The sequence below is a fragment of the Lagenorhynchus albirostris genome, chromosome 13 (genome assembly GCF_949774975.1).
Source record: "Lagenorhynchus albirostris chromosome 13, mLagAlb1.1, whole genome shotgun sequence".
Classification (NCBI taxonomy): domain Eukaryota; kingdom Metazoa; phylum Chordata; class Mammalia; order Artiodactyla; family Delphinidae; genus Lagenorhynchus; species Lagenorhynchus albirostris.
The window spans coordinates 59,551,615-59,578,328 of NC_083107.1; the positions used below are offsets into that span (position 1 = coordinate 59,551,615).

General features: G+C 44.9%; 1 protein-coding gene across 3 annotated transcripts; it reads left to right on the forward strand.

Moving 5' to 3' along the window:
• The first annotated feature begins 35 nt into the window (after window positions 1-35).
• On the forward strand, window positions 36-25,766 carry CDC42EP3 (CDC42 effector protein 3). Of its 3 annotated transcripts, none has more exons than XM_060168845.1 (2): window positions 36-228; window positions 21,364-25,766. In XM_060168845.1, the coding sequence occupies exon 2, from the start codon at window positions 21,600-21,602 to the stop codon at window positions 22,362-22,364; it is 765 nt and encodes a 254-aa protein (XP_060024828.1). In that variant the 5' UTR covers window positions 36-228; window positions 21,364-21,599; the 3' UTR covers window positions 22,365-25,766. The 3 variants fall into 3 exon arrangements, with proteins under 3 accessions (XP_060024828.1, XP_060024826.1, XP_060024827.1); XM_060168843.1 differs by lacking the exon at window positions 36-228 and adding an exon at window positions 628-932; XM_060168844.1 differs by lacking the exon at window positions 36-228 and adding an exon at window positions 628-894.
• Window positions 25,767-26,714: the final 948 nt, after the last annotated feature.

A 26,714-nucleotide genomic window follows, 5' to 3' on the forward strand; every position in this document is an offset into this window, starting at 1 on the left:
GTCTCCAGTGCGCCAAATCCACTCTCCGGGTTTTGGCGGCAGCTCCAAGGGGATCAAGCTGGAAACTGTCAGAACACGACCCTCCCCCCCAAACCGGGGCTTCGAGTGGCCCGGGGGCCCGAGGCCGGGCCGGGGCGGCGCGGTCAGGTGGCTTCTCTTGCCCGAGGGCCCCCCGGCCGCCGCGCCGGAGCCTTGCCGGGCTAGATCTGATCGTTGGGACGAAGAGAGGTGGGCGCACAAGGTTTTGTACAGGTGTCCGGGGTGCGGGCGGAGTCCCTTTGTCCTCGGGCACCCTGGAGCTAGCACCCTGGGTCCCTCTTCGAACCGAGCGTCCCGAGACCTTTCTTTGTGCCGAGGGAGCCGAACGCAGCTTCTCGCAGGGAAGCCGCATCCCTGGGGGTGGCGCTGGGGCGGTAACGATGAAAATCCATTGTCCTTTGGGGGCCCGGAGGCCGGGCCGCGGGTGAACCCGGTCCGCCCGCTCCGGGCCGGGGCTCAGGTACAGCGGCTAGAAGGGCCTGCCTGCGGCCCCCGCCCTCCGCCCCGCCCTGACCCGCCCCGCGAGCCGCCGGCCCCGCCCCGCGCCGCCCCGCCCCGCCCTTCGCAGGTTCAGTACGGGAGTACGGCTGCGGAGCGCTCAGTCTAGTTTGCACCTTCTCTCCCGGCCGCGGTCCGAGAGGGCGGGGAGGGCAGCGGTGGGGCCCGAGCTGGGGGAGAGTTCGGAGACTCCGGCCTTGGGCGCCTTCACGCCGTCTCCGAGCACATAATGCTGTGAGCAGGCGCCGCTCCGGCCGACCCGGCTGGATCTGCGCGTGGCGGGCAGGGACTGCGTGCGCCTTCGGGAACTGCGGCGCCCGGCCCCGGGGTCAGCGGCTGGGATCCTTGGCGCCGCTGGTGAGTTGCTGCCTGCCCACGGCTTCTTCTCTGCGCGTGTGAGTATGTCCAAACCGGCGGCCGTGGCCGCTTCCGGCGTGCGCGGGGGGCTAGGCTTGGAAATGCACAGGGAGCAGGGATACCTAGGGCATCCCCTTCCAGCTGGTGTCCAACGGATCAAAGGGGACATAAAGCAAACTGGGAGGGGTGCGAGCGGCACGACCAGATCGCAGAGCTCCACCGTTTGTGCCCACCACTTTTCAGGGTGAGGCTGCGCGGCTACACTGCACCCTCCGAGCTATTGACAGCCATTCTGGGCGCGTACTGCATTTTTCCATCTGAGAACAAGCCGCACATTGCTACCGCTCCCCTCCCACCGAGGATTGGCATCAGGGCTGCACAGGGTGCACGGTGCAGATCTGAGGTGGCAATACCCGCTGGGTGCCCTCTCCTCACTTGACGAGGGGCATTGTGCCTGGGGCTCCAACCTGCAGATCTGGCAGTCGATTTTTTTTTTTTTTTTGGTACGGTGGTTTCTGAACAACTGAAGTGTTTTCAATATTTTTTTCCCCTTTCTCCTTGAAACTAAGTATCTTGACAAGTATCGGACATGTAAGGACGAATGGATCTGGCCATTTTTTCGTTATGGATTATTATACTCCATCCCCCTCTCGACTTCGGGAGGCATGTGTTTCATCTTATAAATAGAAAGTAGCATATTTTTTGGCAGGACCTCCTTTATACTGTACAGTCTGAGAGGTCAGTTTAAAAATAAATATGCACTTGAATGTTACATTACCGAGAGCCAGGCTGTGGCTGGGACAAGCTGCGTGGACAGCAGCATCAAAGCCGGGAGCGCAGCTGTGTTGAAAGGAGTAAAAGCCCCAGAGTGCAGCCCAAGCTGACAGTCAAGTAATTACATTTTGTTTAAAAAAAAAAAAGTGAGTGAATTAAAATGAGGGCGGGAATAGGAATGTCAGAAGGGTATTGCAACATGAATCTTTCCAGACCTGGTGTATTTGGGGGAGTCGCCGCTGATGCGTGCTAGGTGGTGGGGTGGGAGGTGCTGGGTAAGGGGAGGGAATTTATGAGTGTCTTAGGGAGACAAAGGTTTCCTCCCCACCCCCCAGCTCTTAGGCTTCACAGTAGTATCCTAGAGTTTCTTGGGGGCGCTGCCTTTAAAAAAGAACACAAATCAGGAGAGCAGCAGATTTGAATAGGAAAGCCTTTCTTGGGGACTTCCCAGGGAAGCACGGGGAGACAAAAGGCTCACCTAGAAGCCCTGATGATGCCCCAGGGGTATCCCTAAGGCAATTTAAAAGACTCCTATAACCTAACTTCGAAAAGATCTTTCATCTAACGACCAAGGAAATGCAGCTTCTTTTCTGGACAGTTCCAGAGATTCTCTTTTTGATACCAGCTAAGATCTGTTATGAGCTCTTCTGACAGTTAAGAATAAGCTACACAGGTATGTTTTCAGATTAGGTTGAAACACTCAGAGATAAGTTAGGGCAGTTGTGAAATGTTTGGCATTGTCACATGTGAAATTAATGATAAAGACTAATAGTCAAAGAACCAAGGAATGGTTGAGAGTTCTTCATTAAGTCTCTTAAAGAATGTAGGTTTCCCAACAGGCATCACTCATTGAATAAAACACTCAGTACCAGCCTCTGGGCTCACAGATAAGAACATTAGAGGAGAAATTTGGAAGCCTTTCTGGATCCATGGCAGTTCCTGTTTTCCAGTGGTTATCATCTGCAAGAGATTTACATTATGAATTCCATGATTGGAACATGGTGCTATGACTGTGGCAGCAGCTACAGACATGAAATAAGATGAGCTCCCCCTTCCCTTAAGATCTGAGCAGTGAAATTCTGTTTTGTATCTCAATGGAACATGTAAAGACAGCCAGAGTAATAAGTGTTGCACATTTTTTTGCTTTTTATTGTAAATTTAAACGTGGTGCAATATGAATAAATACAATGCCATAAAAATCATTGCAGAACTGTTCACATGAGCTGGTTTGTCCTACCTGCTGTCCAACTTTTCCTTTAAAGTGGTGTTTTATGTCCAACATGTTCACAAAAGCTGCCCTTTTTCCCTTCTAAAATTCGTGGTGTTCAACAGCATTGGGGATAAAGTTGTTTTAACCTACATCACCAAAAGACTTTTACCAGGCCATAAATTTTTCATAAGCTCTTTGCCCAGTAGCCATAATATTTATCCAGAGAGTGGACTTCCAATTCATAACCTGAAAAACCTCTAGGAAGACTGCTCTGATTTTTTTTTTAATTATGAAAATTCTTGCTTTCAGTCTGATTTTATTTAAGCTGGGCCTAATTTCTTTCTAACTAGAATCCTGTGTACCTGTTTATTCACTGATGGAATAAAAACTTAATTTTTTTTTTTTGCGGTACGCGGGCCTTTCACTATTGTGGCCTCTCCCGTTGCGGAGCACAGGCTCCGGACGCGCAGGCTCAGTGGCCGTGGCCCACGGGCCCAGCCGCTCCGTGGCATGTGGGATCTTCCGGACCGGGGCACAAACCCGTGTCCCCTGCATCGGCAGGTGGACTCTCAACCACTGCGCCACCAGGGAAGCCCCTAAATCTGTTTTTTAAATGCAGTTATGTTTGCCAGAGAGCAAGGACAGTATAGTCATTTGAAACTACTAGATTAAGCCAGCCACAAAATCTTTACCAAGCACCGAAGCCAAAGAACTCTCCTAATACATCCCACTGTTCCGTGAATTTGTATGTCAAAGGTACTTCCTACATGGAGCCTGCCCTAAGTGCCAAGCCCTGTTCTTAGCCCTTTACCTTGAATAACTCATTTATTTCTAATAATCACTCTATGAAGAAGGCACTGTTAATATCCCCATTTTACAGGTGTGGAAAGACCTCTTACATAATTTGCCCCAAATTACACAGTAAGGAACATACCTAAACATGCATATGCAATTTAGCAACCCAGTATGTGCATGAATGATTGGCTAATTTTCCACAAAGATCAGCATCTTCTGCTTAAGGAGATGGGGAAAAACCCTGAAGTTAAGAGCCTCTGAGGCAGGCTGTCTGGGTTCATATCTTGGCCCTGGCACTCAATACTTGTGTGACTTGGTGCAAATTACTTAGCCTGTGTACCTCAGTTTATCAGTTACAAAATGAGGATAATATTACTCTGAGGATTAAATGAGTTAAAAAAGAACACACTCAGAACAGGCCAGGTCCAGAGTAGACCCAATAAAAAGTTGATGCTTTCATTATTGCTTTTGTTGTTTCCTTAGGTGCTTAATACTTGTTGTCTCATTTAATATTCACAACTGCTCTCTGAAGTAGATAGTATTGTTCTTATTTTCCAGATGAGAACACAGGCTCAGAAAGGTTTAGTAACTTGGCCATGGTCACACAGCTAAGTAAGTAGCAGAATCAGGTTTGAACTCAAGTCTGTTTGACCTTATGCTAAATAAATACCCCACCCTCACCAACAGGGAGGAAGGCCAGGGAAGCTATTAAATCAGACTCTTTTAAGGGTTTTTGGCCTCTGACAGAGAACTCATTTCGCAGTACACTGTATCTCACAGTACCACCGCCCAAAGGAAGATGACAGTAATTGCCAGCCTTTGGGAATACCATGTGAATTATTTTATTTATTGAAGATAGTTCAACTCACAAGTATGGCCAGTAGTCATCTGCAGTGGATCCAGCATCAAACTGCTAGCGGTAACTCGAGCAGTTTAATTTATACCATAAACAAACAGATTTACTAGGAATATCAGGACCCAAACATGAAGTGGAGTTTAGTGTGTGGAACACATCCTTACTTTGAAGTTCTAGAGGTCAGGGGGTTGCAGGGTCCAGTAACCGATCTGGATAGTCACCTCCTTGAGACTGGTGACCACATCCATGGTGCCTGGCCCTGCAGTCCCTGGCACTCGTGATGTTGCCCCAAGAGGAGCTAAAGCAAGATGCAGGAACCACGAGCAAGGTGTGCAGGAAGGTTCTGTCCTTGGCAGAAGTCAGGCCTCATTACAGTTCTAAGTTCTGTACATGCCCCAGACCCTGCCAGATAACCTTCTGGTGTGAAAGAGCAAGGAGGCCTTTGAAACCTAGAGGGGTGCCCTGGATAACCCAAGGGGCCTGCCTGGCCTCCACTGCCTTTGATACTGTGGGTTTGTGATGAGCTGTGGGAGGCTGCTCAGATTGAAGCAGGGGTTCTGGAAAGGATGTCTTGGCTTGAAATAACCCAAGTTGTCTCAAAACCGAAGGCAACAGCGTTAGGACTCTTCATCTCCATTTGGAATTTCCCCTTTTCCTGCCCCCATCCTTTCAAGGTTACAAACCAAAACAGCATCCTACAAACCGGAATAAATAATATCAGTAGCCAAATAGTTCTACAGCAAGTCAGGTATGTTCTTTCCTTTAGAAAAAGATGCCTTCCTTGGCCTTATTGTACTTCTTGAGTGCCCGGGTTCACCCAGTCTCATAGTGATGACTGAGTTTGACAGTACCTCTGGTGGAAGAGCAGTCTTTTAAATTAAAGCATACAGTTTTATAATACAAATCATATTGATATTAGAAAGTTTGCTATGTCTGAATAGCCAAGAAAACTGATGAGTTTAAGGGCTGATGAGTTCAAATTAGTATTTTCTTGATCAAGTCATGAATTAATAGAATGCTTGAACCTCAAATTTTAAATTTTTTAAAACCTGGATTTTCAGTGGTTTGGGTTTTATTTGCATATTTGAGAAAGTCATCATTAATCTTCTAGCCTTTGATTCTTTGTTAGAGTGTTACAGAGATCACACACCTGCAGTTAGCTAATACAGCACCACCTCATGTGAACTCTGAGACAGGAATAGCATCAGAAGAGGATTCTTTGGGAAACCAGTCTGATGAAGGTCCCTCCCTGCAGGACTTTTCAGAGCATTGAATGTCGCTGGTACAGTGAATCTCCACACGGAGATAGTGTCTATCAAATCATTTTGCCCACAGAGCAGCTGCCAGGACTAGTCTAGCAAGAAACACTTTGGGAACCATCAAGCCAGAGGCAGACACCACCCGCTGTAGCCTGCCCTACAGAGCTGAAGGAACTCAAGAACCTTTTAGAGAACCGCAGGGTGTACAGGGCCAGAGACACAGAAACGCACTAGAAGATGCTAGCAAACACCCCGCCATTCTATTTGATAAAACTCATGCAGAATTAAGTGGAGACAATCACAGAGGGACTGGAGATCAGAAAACATAGGTTCTGGTCTTAGCTCTGACCCAGGTTGTGACCTCTTGGGGTCTTATTCTCATCTCTAAGATGAAGGTTTTGGTTCTAGATGATTTCCGATCATCTCTAGCTCTAGAATCCAGTGAGCCAGGATCAGTGACACCTATTAGCATAGCAGTCTTACTACTATACTAATATGTAAAACCCTGTGTTAAAAAACACACCTAGTGCAAATCCATGCAGGGCAGCCCAAGCCAACGTGGAGGGCAGAGAACTTCAAAGTCAGGCCTCTATTTAGACAGCTTACACATTTGGGAATCCGTCATGTTCTGGTGACAACCTGAAGGTCATATTTGTAGACGCATCATGCCAATGATAGATGACTGTGTGTTTAGTTGAAAAAGACCCGTTCTGTTCAAATCCATTATAATCATTTAGGCTACACACAACTTTTTAAACAAGCAAAGTCATTTTTAGGTAAAATGTGGCTTTGCCATTTCAGAATATATGTGAATTCTTTCCCTTTTTATTTATTTTTTTAACTTTTTTTTTTTGGCCAAGGAGCAGTTCAGACACGTAACATTGATTTTTAACACAGCAGGAGACGGGGGTAAGCCCTTGACTGGCCAGCTATGTCACAAGGTGAATCCTTGCCCATCTCTGGGTAAGTTCTGTCTGGGAAGATGTGCAAGGGGAAGGATGGGGGTGCAGAGGAAGCTGGTAGAAGTTCTCCAAGCTCTCTCCTGGCTCTAAACAGCTGTGATTCTGTTTTTTTGTGTTTGGTTTTTCCTTGTATCTGAGGCATTTTCCATAGTGTCTTGTACCTTCTCCTATTTTAACACTGATTGTGTTTAAATGATCATTTGTTGACCCTTGTGGCTGCCTAGACTACTGGCTCTTTTGAGAGTAGGGACTGAACCTAGTTTAGCTTGGCATTCATCTTTTTTACAATAGGACTTAATGAAAAAATGGACAATCTAGTCCTACCTGTGTTATCTTCTCTTAGCATTGTTAAGCCAGAAATCCTTTTCAGTTACCCAAGCTTAAGTCTGACCATAGTAAAATTATTCCTTCCCAGGCTACCAAATGTTCAAATTCAAAAGGAGGTTCCTCCAATCCTTTGGTTTTGGTGATAATGATCATCCAAGGTACTCTGAAAATCAGGCCACCACCAGAACTTCCTCAAAGTCTTCTCGGCCGGGCTGTTCCAACCTCCATTGAAGCTTTCTCCTGCCCAGGTGTGACTGTGGTGGCTCGGTACCGTGTGTCCGCTTACAGCACAGACTGGGCAGTCCCGGTGCTGGAAGGATGAGCGTTGTTGTTTCCTAATGCTCACCTAGACCTCTCAGCCATGCCTGCATGAGCCACTCATCATTGGTGTGCTCACTGATCATCTGTCTCCATGCTGGGACGTAGGCTCTGTGAGCACATCATTGCTGTAGCCTCGGTTCCTAGAATAGTGCCTGGCACTCAGTAGGTCCTTATTAGATGTTCGTTGTTGAATGGACATTGTGGAAGGTGAATGACTAGCCAGGGACTGGATGAAGTCATATGGAAGGCTCTCTCCAAAGCCTGCTGCTCGCTGAATGAATCAGCTCAAGCCACATGTCCCACTGTGCACGGCATTGCACCGAACTGGAAACTCGTTTCCTGCTCTCAGATGACTTCAGAGTGAAATGTTTTCCAAACTAATGTTGATTTTTGGCCTTACATAAGTTTTAGTAGAAGTTTACGCTCGTGGGTGGATTTTGTTCTGTATTCCTCTTAAGCCCTTAAGCTGTGGGCTCACCTGACAGGGCAGGTAGTGCCACTGCCGGACATATCTCAGGGGCAGTATGGGGAGTAAAACAGTGACTTTTTCCCAATTCCATTTTTTTCGTAGAATGAGGAATTATACAGTTGGCTGTCTGTATCCGTGGGTTCTGCATCTGCAGACTCAGCCAACAGCAGATCAGAAACATTGGGGGGAAATAAAAGTTCCAAAAGCAAACCTGAATTTGCTGTACACTAGCAACTATTTCTACTTTGTATGTGTCGTCTCCTGCTAAGAAGACACCGTTACTATCTCCACTCTACAGATGAGCAAGCTGAGGCTCTCAGAGAAAGTCATTGGCATTGCTTTGTACCCTTAATATCAGGAAAATGAGAAAAGATAATGAAAATTTTATAAACTAGTAAAAAGTATTTTTATTCTAAGGATAGTCTTAACTTCACTAAAAAGCATTGTTTTTTTTCTTAAAATTCCCTAGAAGCTAGAACTCTAACATCCGTTTTCTTTATTAAGTATAAATAAATCTCAAACACAAATCTATGATTCTATTACCTGTCTGTGTGCACATGAAGCTTATGTGCACATACCGGGGGCTGCTACTTGAAATGAGGAACACAGACTAGCGGGTATCTCCCCAAACTCCTCTCCCAGTGCAGGAATGCTCTCCCTCCCCTCTGGAATTCCTACCACAGTCTCAGGCTCAGCTGGAAAACTTCCTTTGATGGGCCTTTCCCATTCTTTAAGCTGATTAACTCAAGTTGGTTAGACTTCTTCCCATCCAGCCCCACCTGCCCTCTCCTTGAACCTTAATCACACACCTAATTCTTTTCTTCAAATGGTACTGATTCCCTCTCACCTGACAGCTCACCAACTATTTAAAGAAAATAACTGTATGCCTTTAAATTTTTCTTCATCTGACCAATCATTGGCTGTAATTTTCCTGACTCAAAGGAGTCCCATTTGTTCTCAAGGCTGGAGGAATTACCCTTGGAGATAAAGGATACATGTACATGTAAAGAAGTTAGCTCCGTGTCCTGCTGACAGAATTATTCTCTAATTAAGCTGGAGGTAAGAATTCCAGTTGTTCACAGGGCAGACACAAATCATTTTAGCCCCATCTGCAATCATATATTGGTGACTGCCAGAGACATTTTAAGGAGAAAATGGATATGGTTATTTTGGTAATTAGAATGGTTCCCCTCCTTAGCACTGTATTTCAGTAGATGTTCTGCTTTTTCATTTGGGATAAAGATGCTTTGTGCTTGCATAGCACTCTATGAAGATTTTCACACTCAGCTCTTATAATCACCTGAGAGATAGACGGGTTTGGGGTGATTATCCCATTTACACAGGAGGTAACTGGCCCCCATATGGTCTGGAGTTGTAAAAGAATCCTATAGGGCTGGCTCAACGTTTCACCCAGTTCTTTCCTCCCCTAAGGCCTAGAATAGCAGTGAGAGCTCTGTCTACTGTTTTGCTTGCCCATGTGTTCATTCATTTAATAGGTGGGTTTTTTTTTTAAGTACTTGATCTGTGCTAGTTATACACTGATATTAAAACAATCTTTTTCTGTAGAATGTTCATTATACAGTTTCTTGCAGGTTCCCTTGTATATCTTGGGCTAAATAATCCAAGTTTCCCCTTAATCCATTTCCTTTTGAAAGGAGAGGTCAGGCGAGCAAGCTCATTGTTTCTCCTGGGCCTCATTCTTTAAGATTGGCTTAAATGTAACTTGTAAGTCTGCATTCCGGGAAATGTATTGTCAGATCTTTCTAGAGTCTTGCCTGTCTCTCTAAGACTCTATTTGCACATGGCAGTCATGGATGGAAGTCTTTTCCCTTTGAAATAGCATGTCAACAAATATTTTTTGCCTTAATCTCAACGATCTGTATGAGTCTGTAGAATTACTGTGGCTCACATTGATAAGCTGTTAAATTCTAACCCTGCATGGATAGAGAAAGGAAAAGAAAGAAACCCTTTGCCACAAGAAAATAGATGACAGCTCCTTGCTAGATGATGTTTTAAATTTATTTTCCTGTAGGAGTCACAGAAAGACTCAGATTGCATCTTCAGCAGGGCAGGCAGGGTTGAAGAGGAAAGATGTCAAGGCAATCTCAAACTTTCTCATTTGTTCATTTAACAAACATTTGTTCAGTACCAGCCATGAATTAAATATAGTCTGTTCCCAAGAGAAGGCAGCCTAGTGGAGTAGACATTAGTAATTGCAGTATAGTGTGAGAGTTGGTGGGTTTGAGGTATAAAAAGGTAGTATAGGCCTTGAGGACTGGCTGGACATGTAGCTGCAGGGTTGGGCGAGACCCTGATTGCTAAAGTGGGCCTCACAGGCTATCTTATCTCCAGGCTGTAAGGGTGGGCCTGCCACTCAAGGTTAAGGGAGCATTCTAGATGGTGCATTCTGATAGAGACAAACATAAAGTGGAAGATGAGGTTGAAGGCAAGGAGACAGGTGGGAAGGCAAATGCCCTTGTGCAAGAGATCGTGAAAGCTACAAGTGAGGCTGAGGCATGAGGCAGTAGGATGGACAAGAGGAGACAAGTAATAGGACTTGATGTGGAGAATGAGGCAGGGCGAGGAGTCGGGGGTGACAGCTGGGTTTTGGATTTGGGTGACTTCCTGCCATTTACTGAGAGGGAAAAGTACAGGAGGCCTATGCTGAGGGCTGGCAAGAGGAGGAAAGATGGCAAATTCCATCAGGGGTAAGCTGAACGGGAAGTACCTGAAGGAAGCAACAGAGAAAGGTATGAAAGACTAGGGGAGAAAAGTCCAGTGCTTCTTTCTGTGAAGGACCAGTGTTTTTTAGTGTTTTGTTTCTTTGTTTCAATTTCCAATGGATTGTATAGGATACCTGGCACAATGAGTAGCTGCTTGGACCACACCCAGTTTCCACTCAGACCTGATCATACACAGCTCCCAAACTTGCCAAGAGTCTGACCAATAAGAAAAATCCACAGATCCGCATGCTTGATTATGTCATAAAGTTTCTAGAAGCTTACTTTCAATTTCTTTCCTTATCTCATCATGGACTGGCCTAGTCCATAGATCCACTTTGAGTAGCACTGGTCTAGACTAAGGTATGTATAGGCTGAAGACACAGATTTGGAAGTTAGCATTAGAGGTAGTTGAGGCCAAGGACAGGGGTGTGATTGCTGGAAGATTGTTAAGGGCTGGGCCATGGACAACCACCATTCAACCCCGTGAAAATGCCAACGTCTAAGGCAGAGGTTCAAACTTTTCCCATAAAGCGTCAGTTTAGTGTTTTAGGTTTCGATGGCCACATACAGCCTATCACAGCGACTCAACTCTGACCTTGTCATTTGAAAGCAGCTCTACCAGTTTCCAGCCCTCAGCACTACAGGGAACGGGGGCCGGAAAATTCTTTGTTGTGGGGGCAGTGTCCTGTGCGTCATAGAATGTTCATTTAGCCGTGCCTCTGACCTCTGTCTACTAGATGCCAGTAGATGCCACCACCCCCAGTCATGAGAATCAAAAATATGTCTAGACATTGCCAAATGTCACCTGCGGGGGTGGGGGTAGGGGGGATGGGACAGAATCACCCTCAGTTGAGAACTACTGAGCTGAAGGTAGTACATTAAAAAATAAGCACTGGTGTGTTCCAATAAAACTTTATTTACAAAAACAGACACAGGGTTGGATTTGACCCACCTACCATAATTTGCAGACCCTTGATCTAAGGGATGGGCATAGGGAAAACTAAAAGGGCTTATTCAATAAAATTTAAGGGCCTCTTGTGTTTGCAGCCCAAGAGGAGGCTCTGTAAGTGATCCAGCATAAAGAAGAGACTGTTAACAACAGCGGCTCCTTTTTTATAGCACCTTTGCCTACCTTATTCTTATTGAGCTTACTACCTACCAGAAGATATCAGACCCAAAATCACAAGAGAACAGGAAAGAAAACAAATATAAGCTCTTTAGGAGCCCTAAGAAAACCTCCAAGCAAGGCAGTAATGAGCCTGGATTGCGTGAGGTGAGTTTAAGAATTTCTCCAGGAAGGAAGTGACTGAAGCAGGTCTTGGAGGATGTTATGAATAATGGTTGATGGTAAAGAGGTGGGAGGACAATTCACGTAAGGAACACAGGTTTCTTAGTTTCAGAAAGTCAGGAGGGAAGTCACGTGTCAATAGCAAGGGAACGGAGCCATTGTCCCGGCGAAAGCCCTGTGGGTGTACAAGGCGCCCCGATGCATGGCCACGATGCACGTGTTTCCTCTGGGAAAATAATTACCAGCACTTAACGCTTTTTTCTAAGAACAGGATATTTTTTTTTTCTCCTTGAGACTCAGGGGCTTTTATTACCTCAAAATTTTAATCTCATGGCTTTTATTTCACATGAAGTCAAATCCCTTTTGAGATTCTTTGACAAGGGCAAAAATACTGAAAATTCCTAGTGAGTTGGAAAGGCTGGTATCTGGGACCATTTTATTCATTCTTAGTTAATGACAAGGTCAGGTTATCATCTCTGCCTCTCACTGATGTTGAGATCATAGTGTATCATTTCCTCTTGGTGCTATCAGACTTCAGGACAGATAGCCTGGAATAGACACTCCCATTCTCAACCCACTTCCACGGCAGTCACGTTAGTTATCAAATCAGCAGTGGTTAAAAGCACAGACTGTGGAGTCCAGCCATAGCTGAAATCCTGGCTCCTCCATGTTTATAACACAGTGGGGTTTGCCGTGGAAGTAGGTAGAGAATGCACTGGCCACTGCCAGGTTCCAAACATACCCAGTGTTGGTGTGATGCAGAGGAGCCCCTGCAACGAGTGTGGACGATTGTCAAGGGCCCTAGCAGGATGGGAGGATGGCATGGAAATCCCTATCTGTCCCTTCATCCTGTTAGGGAAGGAAGAGTAGTCAAGAGACCTAAATTACATGTGCTCTGAAGACAAAGGACGAAGAACACCATACCATATGTAGTATGAGTCAAGTGACCATAGTCTGAATTTCTGGACACCTGTCAAACCTGTTTGGATCACTTGATATTCCTATTGCCATAGTTGGAGTTTTCATAGAATAGTTACTGACTTAAATATTAGGGTTTTTTTTTCTTTTTATTTTTTTGGTGAGCAGCTAAGCAACTTTACAAGTTATTTGATTTGAGCTGAGTTTTCAGATTTGAGCCAATTCCCGGCTGAATGTTGCTGACAACTTCAGGGTGAGATTCTCATCCTTTATTGATATTGTCCTTGCAGCTTCACAAACCAGGTCAGATCCATTAGTTCTAGAAGCATGGGAGCAGTTCACAGGAATGGTCTTATTTGATTCATATCCACCAGCTAGTGCCTCTGCCTTGGTCCTTCTGCCCAGCCCTGAGGCTGAGTCCCTTGTAAAACTCGTCATGGTAAATGAGCCAGGCCCTTCTCCTGCCTCGTTATAACTGCCAGGGCTCCACATCCGTCTTGAGTCCTCCTCAATAACTCATTTTAATAGGGAGAAAGGTTGAAATGGCCTCTCTTCAAAAGTGCAGGGTTGGTACTTTGAGGTGGATGCTCTGTCTTCCAATTTTGCTTCTAAAAACCCTTTCAAACAGTACAATTAGATCCTATAAATGTGAGAAGTGTATGCACATTAGCAGTGAGTCTCCCATATGGTATTTGTGGGTCTCTATATAATCAGGGTTGTAAAAGAAAAATAAATACAAGCTGTAGCTGAATCATAAACGAGAAGTCCCTTTATAAATAATTGCGGGTTGAGATGTAGCATAGACTTTGAGTGGGTCTATAAAATAGTCCGCTCAGTCTGGCTATAAGTTCATTTGCATGACAGCCAGGCGGCTGGGAACTAAGCTAATGGCGTTTTATAGCCTTGCAGCATATAGCTATGTCCTCAGTTCAGATAATATGGGGAGAGGATAAGAATCTAAAAATAGAAAAGGCATCTTTTTATCTTCTCGTGGGTGGAGTAAAACAGACTAAAAATATGAAAAGCATCCCTTCAGGATGCCATTTACCAGGGTATTCTCTGGTTACATTTATTTCTGTCTTAGATTTTCATGTAAGTTCAATGTTGGATCTCTAGTAGTATGATTTTTTTTTCTCTTTGAATTTTAAAATACTTTGATCCAGAGACACACTCCTACAGAGGTTTGCAAAAGGATTGGCATGAGTGCCCTCATCGTCATAATATTTTAGTATTTCTGATACAGAAGGTTGTCTGGTCATCCCTATATTAGTAATAACTGCTGTCTTCAAATGGAAAGTCTTCTAGGAAAAGTCTGTGTTTTTTAATGGGTGAGTGTGATGTGGAGCCATAAGGAAATGAGCAGTGATAGTTTTCCCCTGTGGGACACTCAAAATGAATAGGGACGAGACCCCACCCACTGTGCACATCTCAGATGCTCAGGGGCAAGGCTGCTGCCCGGTGACATCCTCCATGCATGCCCGGTACACTGCCCCGTTCCCACAGCAACCCATTCCATCTTGCCAGAACCCTGGGTTCTCCCTTAGAGGATCCAAAAGCTGTTTCCCTGTAGCTTCTGCTTTTGTAGCCCTAGGGCCTCTCATACTGAACAAGTTAATCCCTTTTCCACTACAGTTCAGTGAATCCTTCAGATCCCTGAAGATTCATTTTCCCTCAGTATTTGAGTTTTCTTTAAGCTGCTCCGCCTCACCTTCTCACGTGTCCTGACGGAGTCCCTTTGTCTCCCTATTGGACTCCTGGGAACCTGTAGGAACATGTTCCAGGTCACCTTTATCCCTTTAAAGTGTGAAGCCCAGGGTGAAATACACTTTTCCAGGGCTCATCGCAGTGGAATTGACTTCCCTATGTTGGCAACGGAGAGCAATACCCCAGAGATGGTTGTGGGTGTAAGGGGTGGCGGGTTCTTGGCCATGCCACCATCCTTCCCTGGGACTGTTGCCTCAGGCACAAAGGAGGAATAACCAAGTATTTTTGCTTGGGGCCCAGATGGTGCAGCGGTGCTGCATCTGGGTGCTAGGAAGAAGGGCATGCTGATTCAACACTGAGACAAAGCGAAAAGTGATAGGAAGTTAGGGGGTCTTGGAAGGACGTGACAACTAAGCAAGAAAGGGGAAGTCCAGTGCAGACTCACTTCCTGCAAGCTGAAGAAAGGAAAAGGCCCACAGGTCCCCCAGGACAGCCACACACACACATGCCTCCCCCCCACCTGCCCTGTTTTTATGCATGTGTGTTTTAGATTAACATTGCAACCTATTGTGCAGGATGCAAGAACCTTTTTATCCTCTCTGTCCCCTAAGAATTAATCTAAAAACAATTAGTAGACAAACCAAACATTCCTTTCTTAAAATAAATGGAATTTTTAAAAATCTCAACCCCTTTGTTCTTTTCAGAGCCCTGTGAGTTGCCAGTACTGTCAACTCTGGTCATCCAGGGACTGATTTTTGAGTGTGTGACTTTTTCATAACCCTTTGCTTTTCTCCCCCACCTCCTGGCTGCTGCCCTGTTTTGGTCTTTTCAGCATCATTCTCTTTACCAAAAGGATGATAAGGAAATGAAGGGAAGGGTGGCCACTTCAGTTTTTTTCTTCATTGAATTATTATTTCTGTGTTGATTTCTCTTGTTAGCACTGTCACTTATGCTTAAATCAGTCACATGTAAGAAACTGGAATTGTCTGGCCTGGTACAGGAATGACCACCTGACACTGCCTTTCTTATCAAAACCATGCTTTCAACTTCCTCCTGAGTCCTTTTGTGTCTTGGAACCCTTGAGCTTCTCACAAGTTCCTGTGAGTGGGGGTCTGTGCCTTTGCAGCTGGACTTCTCGCCCACACATCTGCCGGACATCCTCTCTAACCTTGATAGACGGTGACAGGCGACTGACTGGGGAGTTGAACCCTTTTGTTGGCCAATCTCTCCTCTCCAGTGCCCAGGAGCTGGAACCTTTGTTTTCAGAGGAATCTATAATTTCCAAGATGAATATTACCTCAAATGTCATCTAAGCAGGGGAAGAGGAGCAAACAGTGATCTAAGAACTTCCGGAGAACGGAATCAGCAATCTTGGAGAGTTCAGATTTCAGGGTCAAGGGCAGCGTTTTGAGAAAGGTCTACACATAGGATGGTTTCTTTTTCTCTCTCTTTTTCTTTCTTTCTTTCCTTTCTCCCTCCAGTCCTTCATCCCTTCCTCCCTTTCTTCCTTCCTCTTTCCAAGACGGTGGGAGTGGAGGAATGATGGCAATGTAGGAAAGCTGGAGAGCAGGAGAGTCCCAAGTGTGGAGAATTGTTGATGGTGGTAGAGTCCTGACCGATACGCAAAGGCTGGAAATGCTCTTCATTTGGATCTTGGAACACCCAGGAGGGCTGGCTCTCCAGTTCTGGTCAGGCCTGTAAGCCCTTTTGGTTTAGCTCTTCCTGTCTTCTTCTCCCGCTTCCTCCTCCTGGGTGTCCACCTGACTCAGGCTCTCCCTCTGATTCATCCCTTGCTCTGTCTGCTACTACGTGGGTCAGCCACCAGCAGCCTCCAGGAGCCCAAGTCTCCTTTTCAGAAAATGGTGAGGAGGGACGGGATTTCGTGTTGTGGCCTTTAGGACCATTCCATCATAAAATGCTGCTCATCTGCATCACCACCACCTCTCAGAGAAGGAGCTATACCCCTGAGCCCCAGTACCTCCACCTGCCTGTGCTTCCCTCCACATGGGTACCCTGCCACCCACACCTTCCCCAGCATCCTGGGGCTCTTCCCTCTTCTCATTTCCTTCTGACGAAAAACCTCTTCTGAGATCTTTTCCATCCTACAAATACAGACTAGTGGAGCCTCTTTGGTGAAGGCCTGATCACCACAGAAAGGAATGATCTGTCCCTTTGACAAGCTCAGGTGAGATGAGGCTCAGCCCTCTCGTGAGGCCTTCTGCCTTAAGATTTTGGCTTTTGAACTCACTTTCCCATAATATTTTTTGCATTATGATCAGTGACTTATGGGTTCGGTAGACTTTTTAGGACCTACGTATAAAATTGTCTCTGCAGGAAAGTGCAATCTGAGCCCGAAACAACCCTCGTACTTATTTTTTTTAAATAGCTAATTCATGCACGTAGTTCAGAAATCCAAAATCATGAAAGGATGTACAGTGAAAAGTTTCTCTTCCACCCTTAGCCCCTTCCATCTACTTCCTGGTGGTAGTAGGGATGGTGAGGTGGTGGGCACCTCACCATTATTTCCTGTGTATGCTTCCAGAGAAAGCTTATCTACATACAAGCCAGTACAGATGTTATCTACACACTTTTGCACCTCTCTTTTTTTTCCTTTGAAGATATAGGTCTTTGAAGTTCTTTCTATATCAGCATATAAAGAGCTGCTTCCTCCTTTTCTAGGCCTGTGTAATATTCATTTGTACAGATGCACCTTAATTTGTATAAACAGTCCTCTAAAGGTGGACAGTTAGGTTGTTTCCAATTTTTTTTTTTTTTTTGGCCGCACCGCATAGCTTGTGGAATCTTAGTTCCCCGACCAGGGATTGAACCCGGGCCCCTAGCAGTGAAAGCTCCATGTCCTAACCACTGGACTACCAGGGAATTCTCAGTTGTTTCCAACTCTTGGCTGTTATAAACTATGCTGGACCGACAACACTGTATATGTATTATTTCCTTATTTCCCGTATACGTAAATTGGATAAATCTCTGTAAGTGGAATTCCGGGGCCTAAGGAATGTGATTTGTAGTTTTCATAGATACTGCATTCCACTGAGGTTAGACCTGTGCATGCTTCCCCACTCTTATCAGCCCATCGTGTTATCACATATTTGTATCTTAAAGAGGCTTTGGAAGGAACCCCCTTCATCATTTGGGAGCTGACTGACTTCCCAGGGAGTGTGCTCCTTAAATGGCAAGACCCCCATGTCTGGAGCCCATGCCCAGCCACTTGGCTTAGTGCCTAGTAGCTGTGCGGCCTTGGCAAAGCCTGTGCCTCGATGCTTCGTCAGTAAAATGGGGGTGTTAACATGTGTTCTTGTGAGTGAGCTAGAACACACCAAAGGTTGGAACAGTGCCTAGCACATAGAGGTGTTCTCAATAAACATTTCTTGTCATATGACACGTTGGTGGTTCCCATGAGATGCACACATACCCTCTCCAGGACCAGGCACTTTGTTCCCAGTGAAGAAACCACCCTACAGTTTCCTGCTTTAGCAACAGCATAGAAGTTGTTGAGCAGTCAGCCTGGGGCATGGCTGTCCACTGACTGATAAGCCAAGGAGCCCAGAACATTCGGAAAGCAGAAAGGAGGGGAGGAAGCAGTCAGGGTATTGGATTGTCTCTCCCAGGATCAAGCATGGTTGCCCCTGAGCTGGAGGAGGAAAGATAACAGATAAGATAGATGGATGGGTCAGAGCTCTCAGATATTTTCCCAGCACCATGTCACAAACATCAACTTGTCTAAAGTTGTAAAACTGACATTTTTGCACCAAATTCCCTTAACTTCCAATGAATTGGAGGGCTCCCAGCCCTGGCACACAATAGAAATTCAATACAAATTACTGTTTCCAAAGTCCTAGAAGCCTCCATCCCTGTCATGCAGTAAATACTATGTAAATATTTGTAGAAAGAAAGAAAAATGCCTTTTAAGGTATCTCCTTTCTTTTCCCACTCCTGATAATCTACTGCCTGCAGCTTATCTAGCCTCTGCTCACCAACCCTTTTCTTACTTTTTTCTTTGTTTTTTTGTTGCTTGTCTCCCACCTTTGCATCCACTCCACTGACATAAAACCCAGCTTCTACCAGGTCGAGCAAGCCTCTGCTGAGGGGCCTGCAGGGCCCATGGCCATGGCTGTGGCCAGGCAGGGACTGAGGACTGGGCCTTCCAAGTGTAGCAGGCATACCCTCTACCTTTTCTCCTCACTTTTGCTCCCCAATATCCCCAGTTGCTGTACAGGTAAAAGGTGAATGTGAGTGATCCAGTCAGAGGAGCAGAGAAGCACTCTAGCTGCATCTTCGTGCTATTTTTGTTTTTCTAAAGAATCTGAAATGAATGCCATGCCTTGGTTCTGGCCTTGCATAACCCTGGCTCCACCAGCTGACCACATGCAGCCCTCACATGCCTTGGAGTTGCAGTGGACACACTGTATCTTTCCATGGCAGCTGCCCTCCTGGCCTTGTGCACTGAGGACACAGCTCCAGTGGGCAGCTGTTCTTCGGGGCTGCCCCCCACCTTCTGCAGGCCCAGCGCCCTAGCTGCTTCTGCAGGTGGTCATCATACTGTGCCTAGAGGGGCAGGGAGGCGACACCAGGCACCCTGGGTGGCAGGGGCCCTGGGCTGTTGTGCACTTAGAGGGGAAGGACATTGATGTTTTAGCACGAAGACCCAGGGCTTCCACTTCTGTTACTATTACAAGACCCAAATTAGAGTTAAAACTATGAGAATGTCAGACTCACAAGCATGTCTTCCCATGCTAGGGTTCCCCATCTACTCACTTGGTATCAAGCATCTCTTTTAGTAACATGGTATCTCTGTGCCTTCCTAATCTGAAGTGGGAAGGCCAACCCACCAGGCACCTCCGGGGAGTGTGTGGTCTTATCTGGCAACTTCCAGGGTAGCCTGCACTGGGTGCAAACCCTCATGCCACCTTGGCCTCCTCCCCATTCCCAGAGCCAGGGTAGGGGTGGTCTCTCCAGCTCATCCTTCTCTGCCTCCTTAGGCCTGGGTGCCTGCCACTTCCCAAACAGAGCTACTTGTTACCTGGCTGGAGCAGAGTCCTCACCATCTGCCACAGGCAAATGAATTTAAAACTGTTGCTGAAAGGAAAAAAATATGGGACAGATATAGACGGCCTCCAGCTGCTACAAAGCAAATGTGGCTCTCAAGCCACCATCTAACCCAGCCCTCCTTTTTTTTATTTGCTCTGCGGCCAGGGGGAGGAGAGCCCAATGGGAGAGGTCACAGCAGAGCCATTTTAGGAATTCCCACAGTGGCGAAGGGTTTAGCTTCTCCATGTCAGCTGATGTGACTGAAGAGTTGGAGGATTATTTTCAAGAGATGAAGAGGTTCTCATCTGTAAAACGAGAGCCCCAAACCTTCTTGTAGCCCATCACTTCTAATTGTGTCATATAGCATGTGCAGGGAGAGTGTGTTAGCTTTCTACGTGGGTAACAAATTACAAACATAGTGGCTTACAGCCCTACCTGTGTTCTGTCTCACAGTGTCTGCAGGTCAGAGGTCCAGGCAGGGCTTAGATGCATAGTCTCATCAGGCTGTAAACTAAGGGTTGGAGTTATGGTCTCATCGGAGGCTCAACTGGGAAAAGATCCACTTCCAGGTTCCCCCAGGTTGCTGGCAGAATTCATTTCCATATGCCCTCTCTCAGTGGCTTACTTTTTCAAAACCAGTAAAGGGAGCCTCCCTCCAGTCTGCTAAGACGGAATCTTTTATAATGTAACCTCATCAGGGCTGTGACATCTCATCACCTTGTTTAGAAGCAACTCGCAGGTTCTACCCACAAAGGCATTAACACTAGGCGGCCACTTACTTGGAACCCTGCCTACCACAGGGAAAGGATACAAGCTTATCAGCAAATGTTTCTAAAGTATTCTCAAGTGAAGACCCAACCTATTATGTATGATCACACTTTTCTCTTTGAAAAAGAAGCAGTTTTGTTCTTTTCCTTCCATTTCAGAATGTCGCCAAATCCTGAATTTATTTTTTGCTTTTCACAATCTTTTTATTTTATTTTATATTGGAGTATAGTTGATAAACAATGTTGTGTTAGTTTCAGGTGTACAGCAAAGTGATTCAGTTATACATATATATGTATCTATTCTTCTTCAAATTCTTTTCCCATTTAGGTTAAAATCCTGAAATTTTTGACAGCCCCGTTCTCTCTGCCACAACTTGATTGCAGCTCCAACTTCCATAATGGCTTTATGTTACTGAGAAAGGGTGTTCCTTTTTTTTGACTTCCAAATCTCAGTTTTCTCAACTGTAAGAATGCATTTTCACTGAGATTTTGTTGGATACTAGCTTCACTGTCACTTAGTAAATGATATTTCCAGTTCCTTTCCTTATAGGACTTCATTGTATTGCATTTTTATTTATATAAAGAAGTCAATCAACAACAAAATATTCTTCGTCTTGCTAGTGTGAACGCCAATGCAAGAGAGAAAATATATTTTAAAACAAAGTCAGTTGTGTCTAAGGAGCTGAAATCACTCTGCTCATGTGCAGAGAGCAGTTCTTATAACAGAGGAAAAGGACTAAAATCTCAGACGTATCCAGAAAATTGTGTCCATGACCATGTTTAAAAAGTGCTGATGTCATATGTTTGGGTTTTTTAATCTCTCTTTATCTCCCTTTTTTCTTTTTTCCCCTGAAGTAAGACTAAGATTAGTGGACCCTTGTTAAGATCAAAGTTTTTATCCTGCTTAATGGAGAGAAACAAAATAAAGTTTGGCTTCAGATGGGAACTGGTCCTGCCATTATTTACAGGCTCTTGAAAAAGTGAAAAAGTCAAGCCCAAGTGATCCCTGAAGGGTCAGCTAATTATAACCTGCTTTGGTTTCTCTTCCAGGTTTCTCCATGCTGTGGAAGGGACTGGCGGATGTAACCGGCTCTCCAGAAAGCCCTGCTTGGCTGTAAGTCCAGGAAGGCCTCTTAGACCTCCATCTCATTTCAGAGCCACTTCTGAGCTACTTGAGAAAAATGATGTGACAGTTCCTATCAAAAAGGATATTGGGAAACATATAACATCTGTGAAGAAAGTCGCCCTTTTCCCCTTTTGCAAAATCAACATCCTCAAACTCCAAAATGCCAGCCAAGACCCCAATTTACCTGAAAGCTGCCAATAACAAGAAAGGAAAGAAATTTAAACTGAGGGACATCTTGTCTCCAGATATGATCAGCCCTCCCCTTGGAGACTTCCGCCACACCATTCACATTGGCAAAGAGGGCCAGCACGATGTCTTTGGAGACATTTCCTTTCTTCAAGGCAACTATGAGCTTCTACCTGGAAACCAGGAGAAAGCGCGCATGGGCCAGTTCCCTGGGCATAACGAGTTCTTCCGGGCCAACAGCACCTCCGACTCCATGTTCACAGAAACGCCCTCTCCGGTGCTCAAAAATGCCATCTCCCTCCCAACCATCGGAGGGTCCCAGGCACTCATGTTGCCCTTGTTGTCACCGGTGACATTCAGTTCCAAACAGGAGTCCTTAGGGCCGGGAAAGCTGCCCCGGCTTAGCTGTGAGCCGGTCATGGAGGAGAAGGCTCCGGAGGAAAGCAGCCTGTTGGAGAACGGGACGGTCCACCAGGGGGACGTCTCGTGGGGGTCCAGCGGGTCCGCATCCCAGTCCAGCCAGGGCAGGGGCAGCCACTCCTCCAGCCTCTCCGAACAGTATCCCGACTGGGCGGCCGAGGACATGTTTGACCATTCCGCCCCGTGCGAGCTCGTCAAGGAAAAGACTAAATCAGAGGAGTCCCTCTCTGATCTCACGGGTTCCCTCCTCTCCCTGCAGCTCGATCTTGGGCCCTCATTTCTAGATGAGGTGCTGAATGTCATGGATAAAAATAAGTAACAGGACACCGCCGGCTCTTTTCATTTGGGGTAAAAGGTATCAAAAAACAGAACAAAACAAAACCAACCACAAAGAGAAGAGCTTAGCTGGCTATACTTGCTGTCATGTGATGGGTTTTCTAAAATAACTTTCCTACAAAATATTTTTTTACCTGGTATACCCTGTTTGCAAAAACAGTGAAAAAAAACAAACCTGTCCTGGCAAAGAGAGGAAGTGAGTCAGAACCCATTTTCGGCGGGCATTGCTGATGTACAGCTCACATTTTTTGTTTTCAGACACATAAGAAATCTGGCTTGGCCAGGGCTGGCACTACTTATGAAGGGCTGTTGCAGTCACATGAAGGACCTTTACAGTACTCTGGCATTTTCTGAGCGAGAGGAAGTCAAAATTTATTTAACACCCACGCCTTTTTTCTAGACTCTTTTCTATATTATATCGTTTGGGCTCACCATAGCAAATTCTTCAGTGTTAAAACTTTTCTCTGTTTTCACATTTGAACAACTTTATGGGTTTTGGGGATTTGCTTGTAGCTCTTATATATCTCTATATATTATATCTATATGGCGAAATTTTGACTGTCAGCTACATGTTGGTAAGACACAAGCAAAGTATTACTGTAACTAAGTTATTTTTAAAGTTAAAATATATTTTTATGTGCCTTTGGCTCTTTATTGCAGAGTCTACATCTTATAGGTACTACATCAAATATGGTCATTTGACTTTCCATTGGGATTCCATTCTAAGCTGTGTATGTGTATGTTTGGAAAAATGTATTCATACTTAGCTTTATTTTTTTTTTCTTCATCTGTTATCATACTTTTCACATCAGCCAACAATGGATTGTAAAGTGTAAAGGCACAGGTTACTCACAATGCTTCTGCAGAGACTGTGGGCTACACCACATAATGTTATTTGGAAATATGGGTATTTTAGTACAGTACATACTTGCATTACATAGGTACTTCATACAACACAATAAAGAGTAAATGTTAAAATCAACTTGCTTGGTTATAGTAATAAACAAAAACATAAGACAGTAATTATATTTTCTTCAAGTCCAGGGCTAGAAAAATTGCTTCTGTAAAGTGTACATGAGCCTTTAAAATAAGGTAAGAGGTGATTTCCACCCACTCAGTAATTTTGATTATTGCCCAAAGGTTTGAGATTCTAAAAATAAGGCCCCTCAATTTTAGGAAAAATGAACATGTGAGACGAGAATTTTTTTTTTTTAAGTCAGCACTGATGCCAACTTCTCAAAAACTCATTTCTGTGAATCTCCTCCCTTACTTTAACACGGCAAACTCGTGCAACCCCAGCCCCGTCCCTACAGGATAGATGCTTCCATGCAGCAGGTGCCATACAGACAAGATTAAGGAGGCCAAAAAAGAGGGCAGCAGAGCACCTTGCCCCCAAGAAGACAGAGATGCCCTGAGGATGTTGGTTAAGGAAACAGGAACAGGAAATGTACACACCAATTCTGATCCTGTTGTCAACACCCCTTCCCCCTCAAAGACAAACACTTGCACGCAAAAACTTTCATTTCTCCTTGAAATATATCCCTGGGACTTCCCTGGTGGTGCAGTGGTTAAGAATCCACCTGCCAATGCAGGGGACATGGGTTCGAGTCCTGGTCCAGGAACATCCCACATGCTGCGGAGCAACTAAGCCTGTGCGCCACAACTACTGAGCCTGCGCTCTAGAGCCCGTGAGCCACAACTACTGAAGCCCATGTGCCTAGAGCCCGTGCTCTGCAACGAGAAGCCACCGCAATGAGAAGCCCATGCACCACAACAAAGAGTAGCCCCCGCTTGCCGCAACTAGAGAAAGCCCGTGCGCAGCAATGAAGACCCAACGCAGCCAAAAATAAATGTATTAATTTATATTAAAAAAAAGAATGTATCCCTGAAATGACTGCCTCATCCAAACGTTTCAGTGATATTCTCACCATGTCTGGAGATGCTGCAATTCCATCATCTGGTTAGCTGAAATAATCTGAGCTGTGGATGAAACGCAGTTAGGATGACTTGAAGTAGAAAGAGGCAACAAGCTCCCTTAGAGCACTGAGTTCCTGCCTTAATTCCCCGGTTGTATTTCTGTCCCACAATTTTCCAGTGTTCTTTTTCTGCGAGACACCCACTTACAGTTCACAGTTCCAAACAGCCTCTTCTAAATCTTGAGAATGAAGAAGAGTCTGATGTATCTCATCATTTTAAATCAGACTCTTTCAACACATTCCCCATCTTAACTTTTGTTGATCATATTATCATTTTACTCTTCATCTGCAGCATGACCTCAAGGAAAAGATTAAACTGTTAGGTGAAATGATGAGGAACATCTGTGCATTTCCTCTGCTCCCTCTGTGAATAGGGAGAACAGCTCTGCCAGTATCAGGTTTGTTTGATAGAATCTAAGCAATAATGCATCCTTTTAGGTATTACCCATTAGACTTCCTCTGAGCCCTTTAACAAACAGTCCCTCCCATTAGGTTAGATATCATTGAGATGGCAACAAACATGCCCCTGTTAGAAAGGACACAGCCACATCCGGCTTATGAACGATATTGTTGAGTCATTTCTCCTGTGGCAGCCCTTCTAATACTTGGTTCCTTCTCTAGGGAGCAGGTGCAGAGCTGGTGGAAGCTTTCTCCTGCAAAAAGGCTCTTCCAGCTTGCACCTGCTGAGAGCTGAATTGATGTTCTCAGCCTGTGACCGTTCTGCCACTTTTAACCTAATTTACCGAGATGCACTTTACTTGCAAATTCAGAATGCAAGCCACCTGTGACCCAACAACCAGAAAAGAGACCATGCAATTTATATAAGTAGAGACCCTTGGTGTAGCAGTCAAGGTTCTTGTGGGTAGTCTTTTCCCTTTGCAGTGAGGCCTAACAAAGGATAAGATAGATAATTTCCACCTAAAATCACCTACTGAAAAAGATCAAAATATCAAGGTACTCAGCTCTTCATAAGTGTAACGCCATTAGTTGTCACATTTCAGTGACTCAGAGTCACAAACAAATGACTAAACTGGCTGAACATAAGAGAACTCAGGTTTCCAGAGTCACAGTCTATTCCTTTTTTATGTCACTGAAAGTTACCATTTTTTCTCAAGTGTCCCCACAAAAACACTTGAAGTCATGGCATGGAGGAAGTTCATGAGTCCATGAATTAACTTGATAAATATTGTAAAACAGAGGAAAGAAAGTTATACATTAGGCGATGGTTCTGATCCTCTTAATGTGGAGCCTGATGAGACTCAATTTTACTGTGAAATATGTCAACACAATAGAACAAGTCAACATGATGGTTTCTCTCCAATAAGAGTTTCTCCTTTGGAAATTATGTTCCCAACCTACTCCCAAATTTAGCAGGTCTAATAAAGAGAATTCTCAGACTTTAGAATGAGTCTACCAGACAATATGAATGAATGAACTCTTTCTTACACAAGTCAGTAAGCCATATAAATAGGGTTATTGGGTGCTGCCCTGTGTCTCCACCCATACTTTGGGGTCAGATCCAGCAAAATAAAAGAAGTTTACAGATGCCAAGTGATAAGCTACCATTGACCCAGACGGGTAGGCTTCTGGTTTGTTTGACTGTATGGGACTCAAGAACGTCATAAATACTCAAAACTATACTCACACATATTCAATGTGTTGGTTCTGGCTAAGCAATACATTTATTTTCTAAAGAAGATGGTCTCCCTTGTAGATTTTTAAGACACGTTTGTTTCACCTGACGATACCTGGAACGTCACATGCTTTATTTTGATGGCACACCATTTCATCCAGCCAGGCTTCTGTCTGAGAATGTTTAATTTTCACCTTAGAGCAAGTGCTTATTAAAAAGTAGGCCTAAAAATTTCTTACTTGAGTTGTCAGGGAATCATTATTCTGTGGTAAATGGTGCAAAGAAAGTCATGTTGAAGAATGGGAAATATGCTTATTTTATGAAGTGATATACAACACAATGAGATCTGTTTTACAACTACTGTGCTGCATTTAATTATCTTCCATTTTTACTTTAAAAACTCTGACAGTGAATTCACTTCCATTGGCTTCTAAGGGAGGTCAATAATCTTCATCCTTTGAAGGTCAGCCAAATTTCCTTCATGGGAAGCAGATTGCCACAGGTGATAGATTTTAGAAACCTGCCCAAATCAAAGCCACTAGGCAGAATAGAGTTAATATTTTCAGAGACTCATCGTGAAGACAGAGATGTCTACCAGACATCAAAATTAATGAGGCTGAATACGTGAAGTGGGTATCATGCTCACCATTAAATGATTATTGGAGTAAGTCATCAGGCATGTGTGTGATTTGTTGCCAAATCACTGGGAAAACAGAACTTTGAG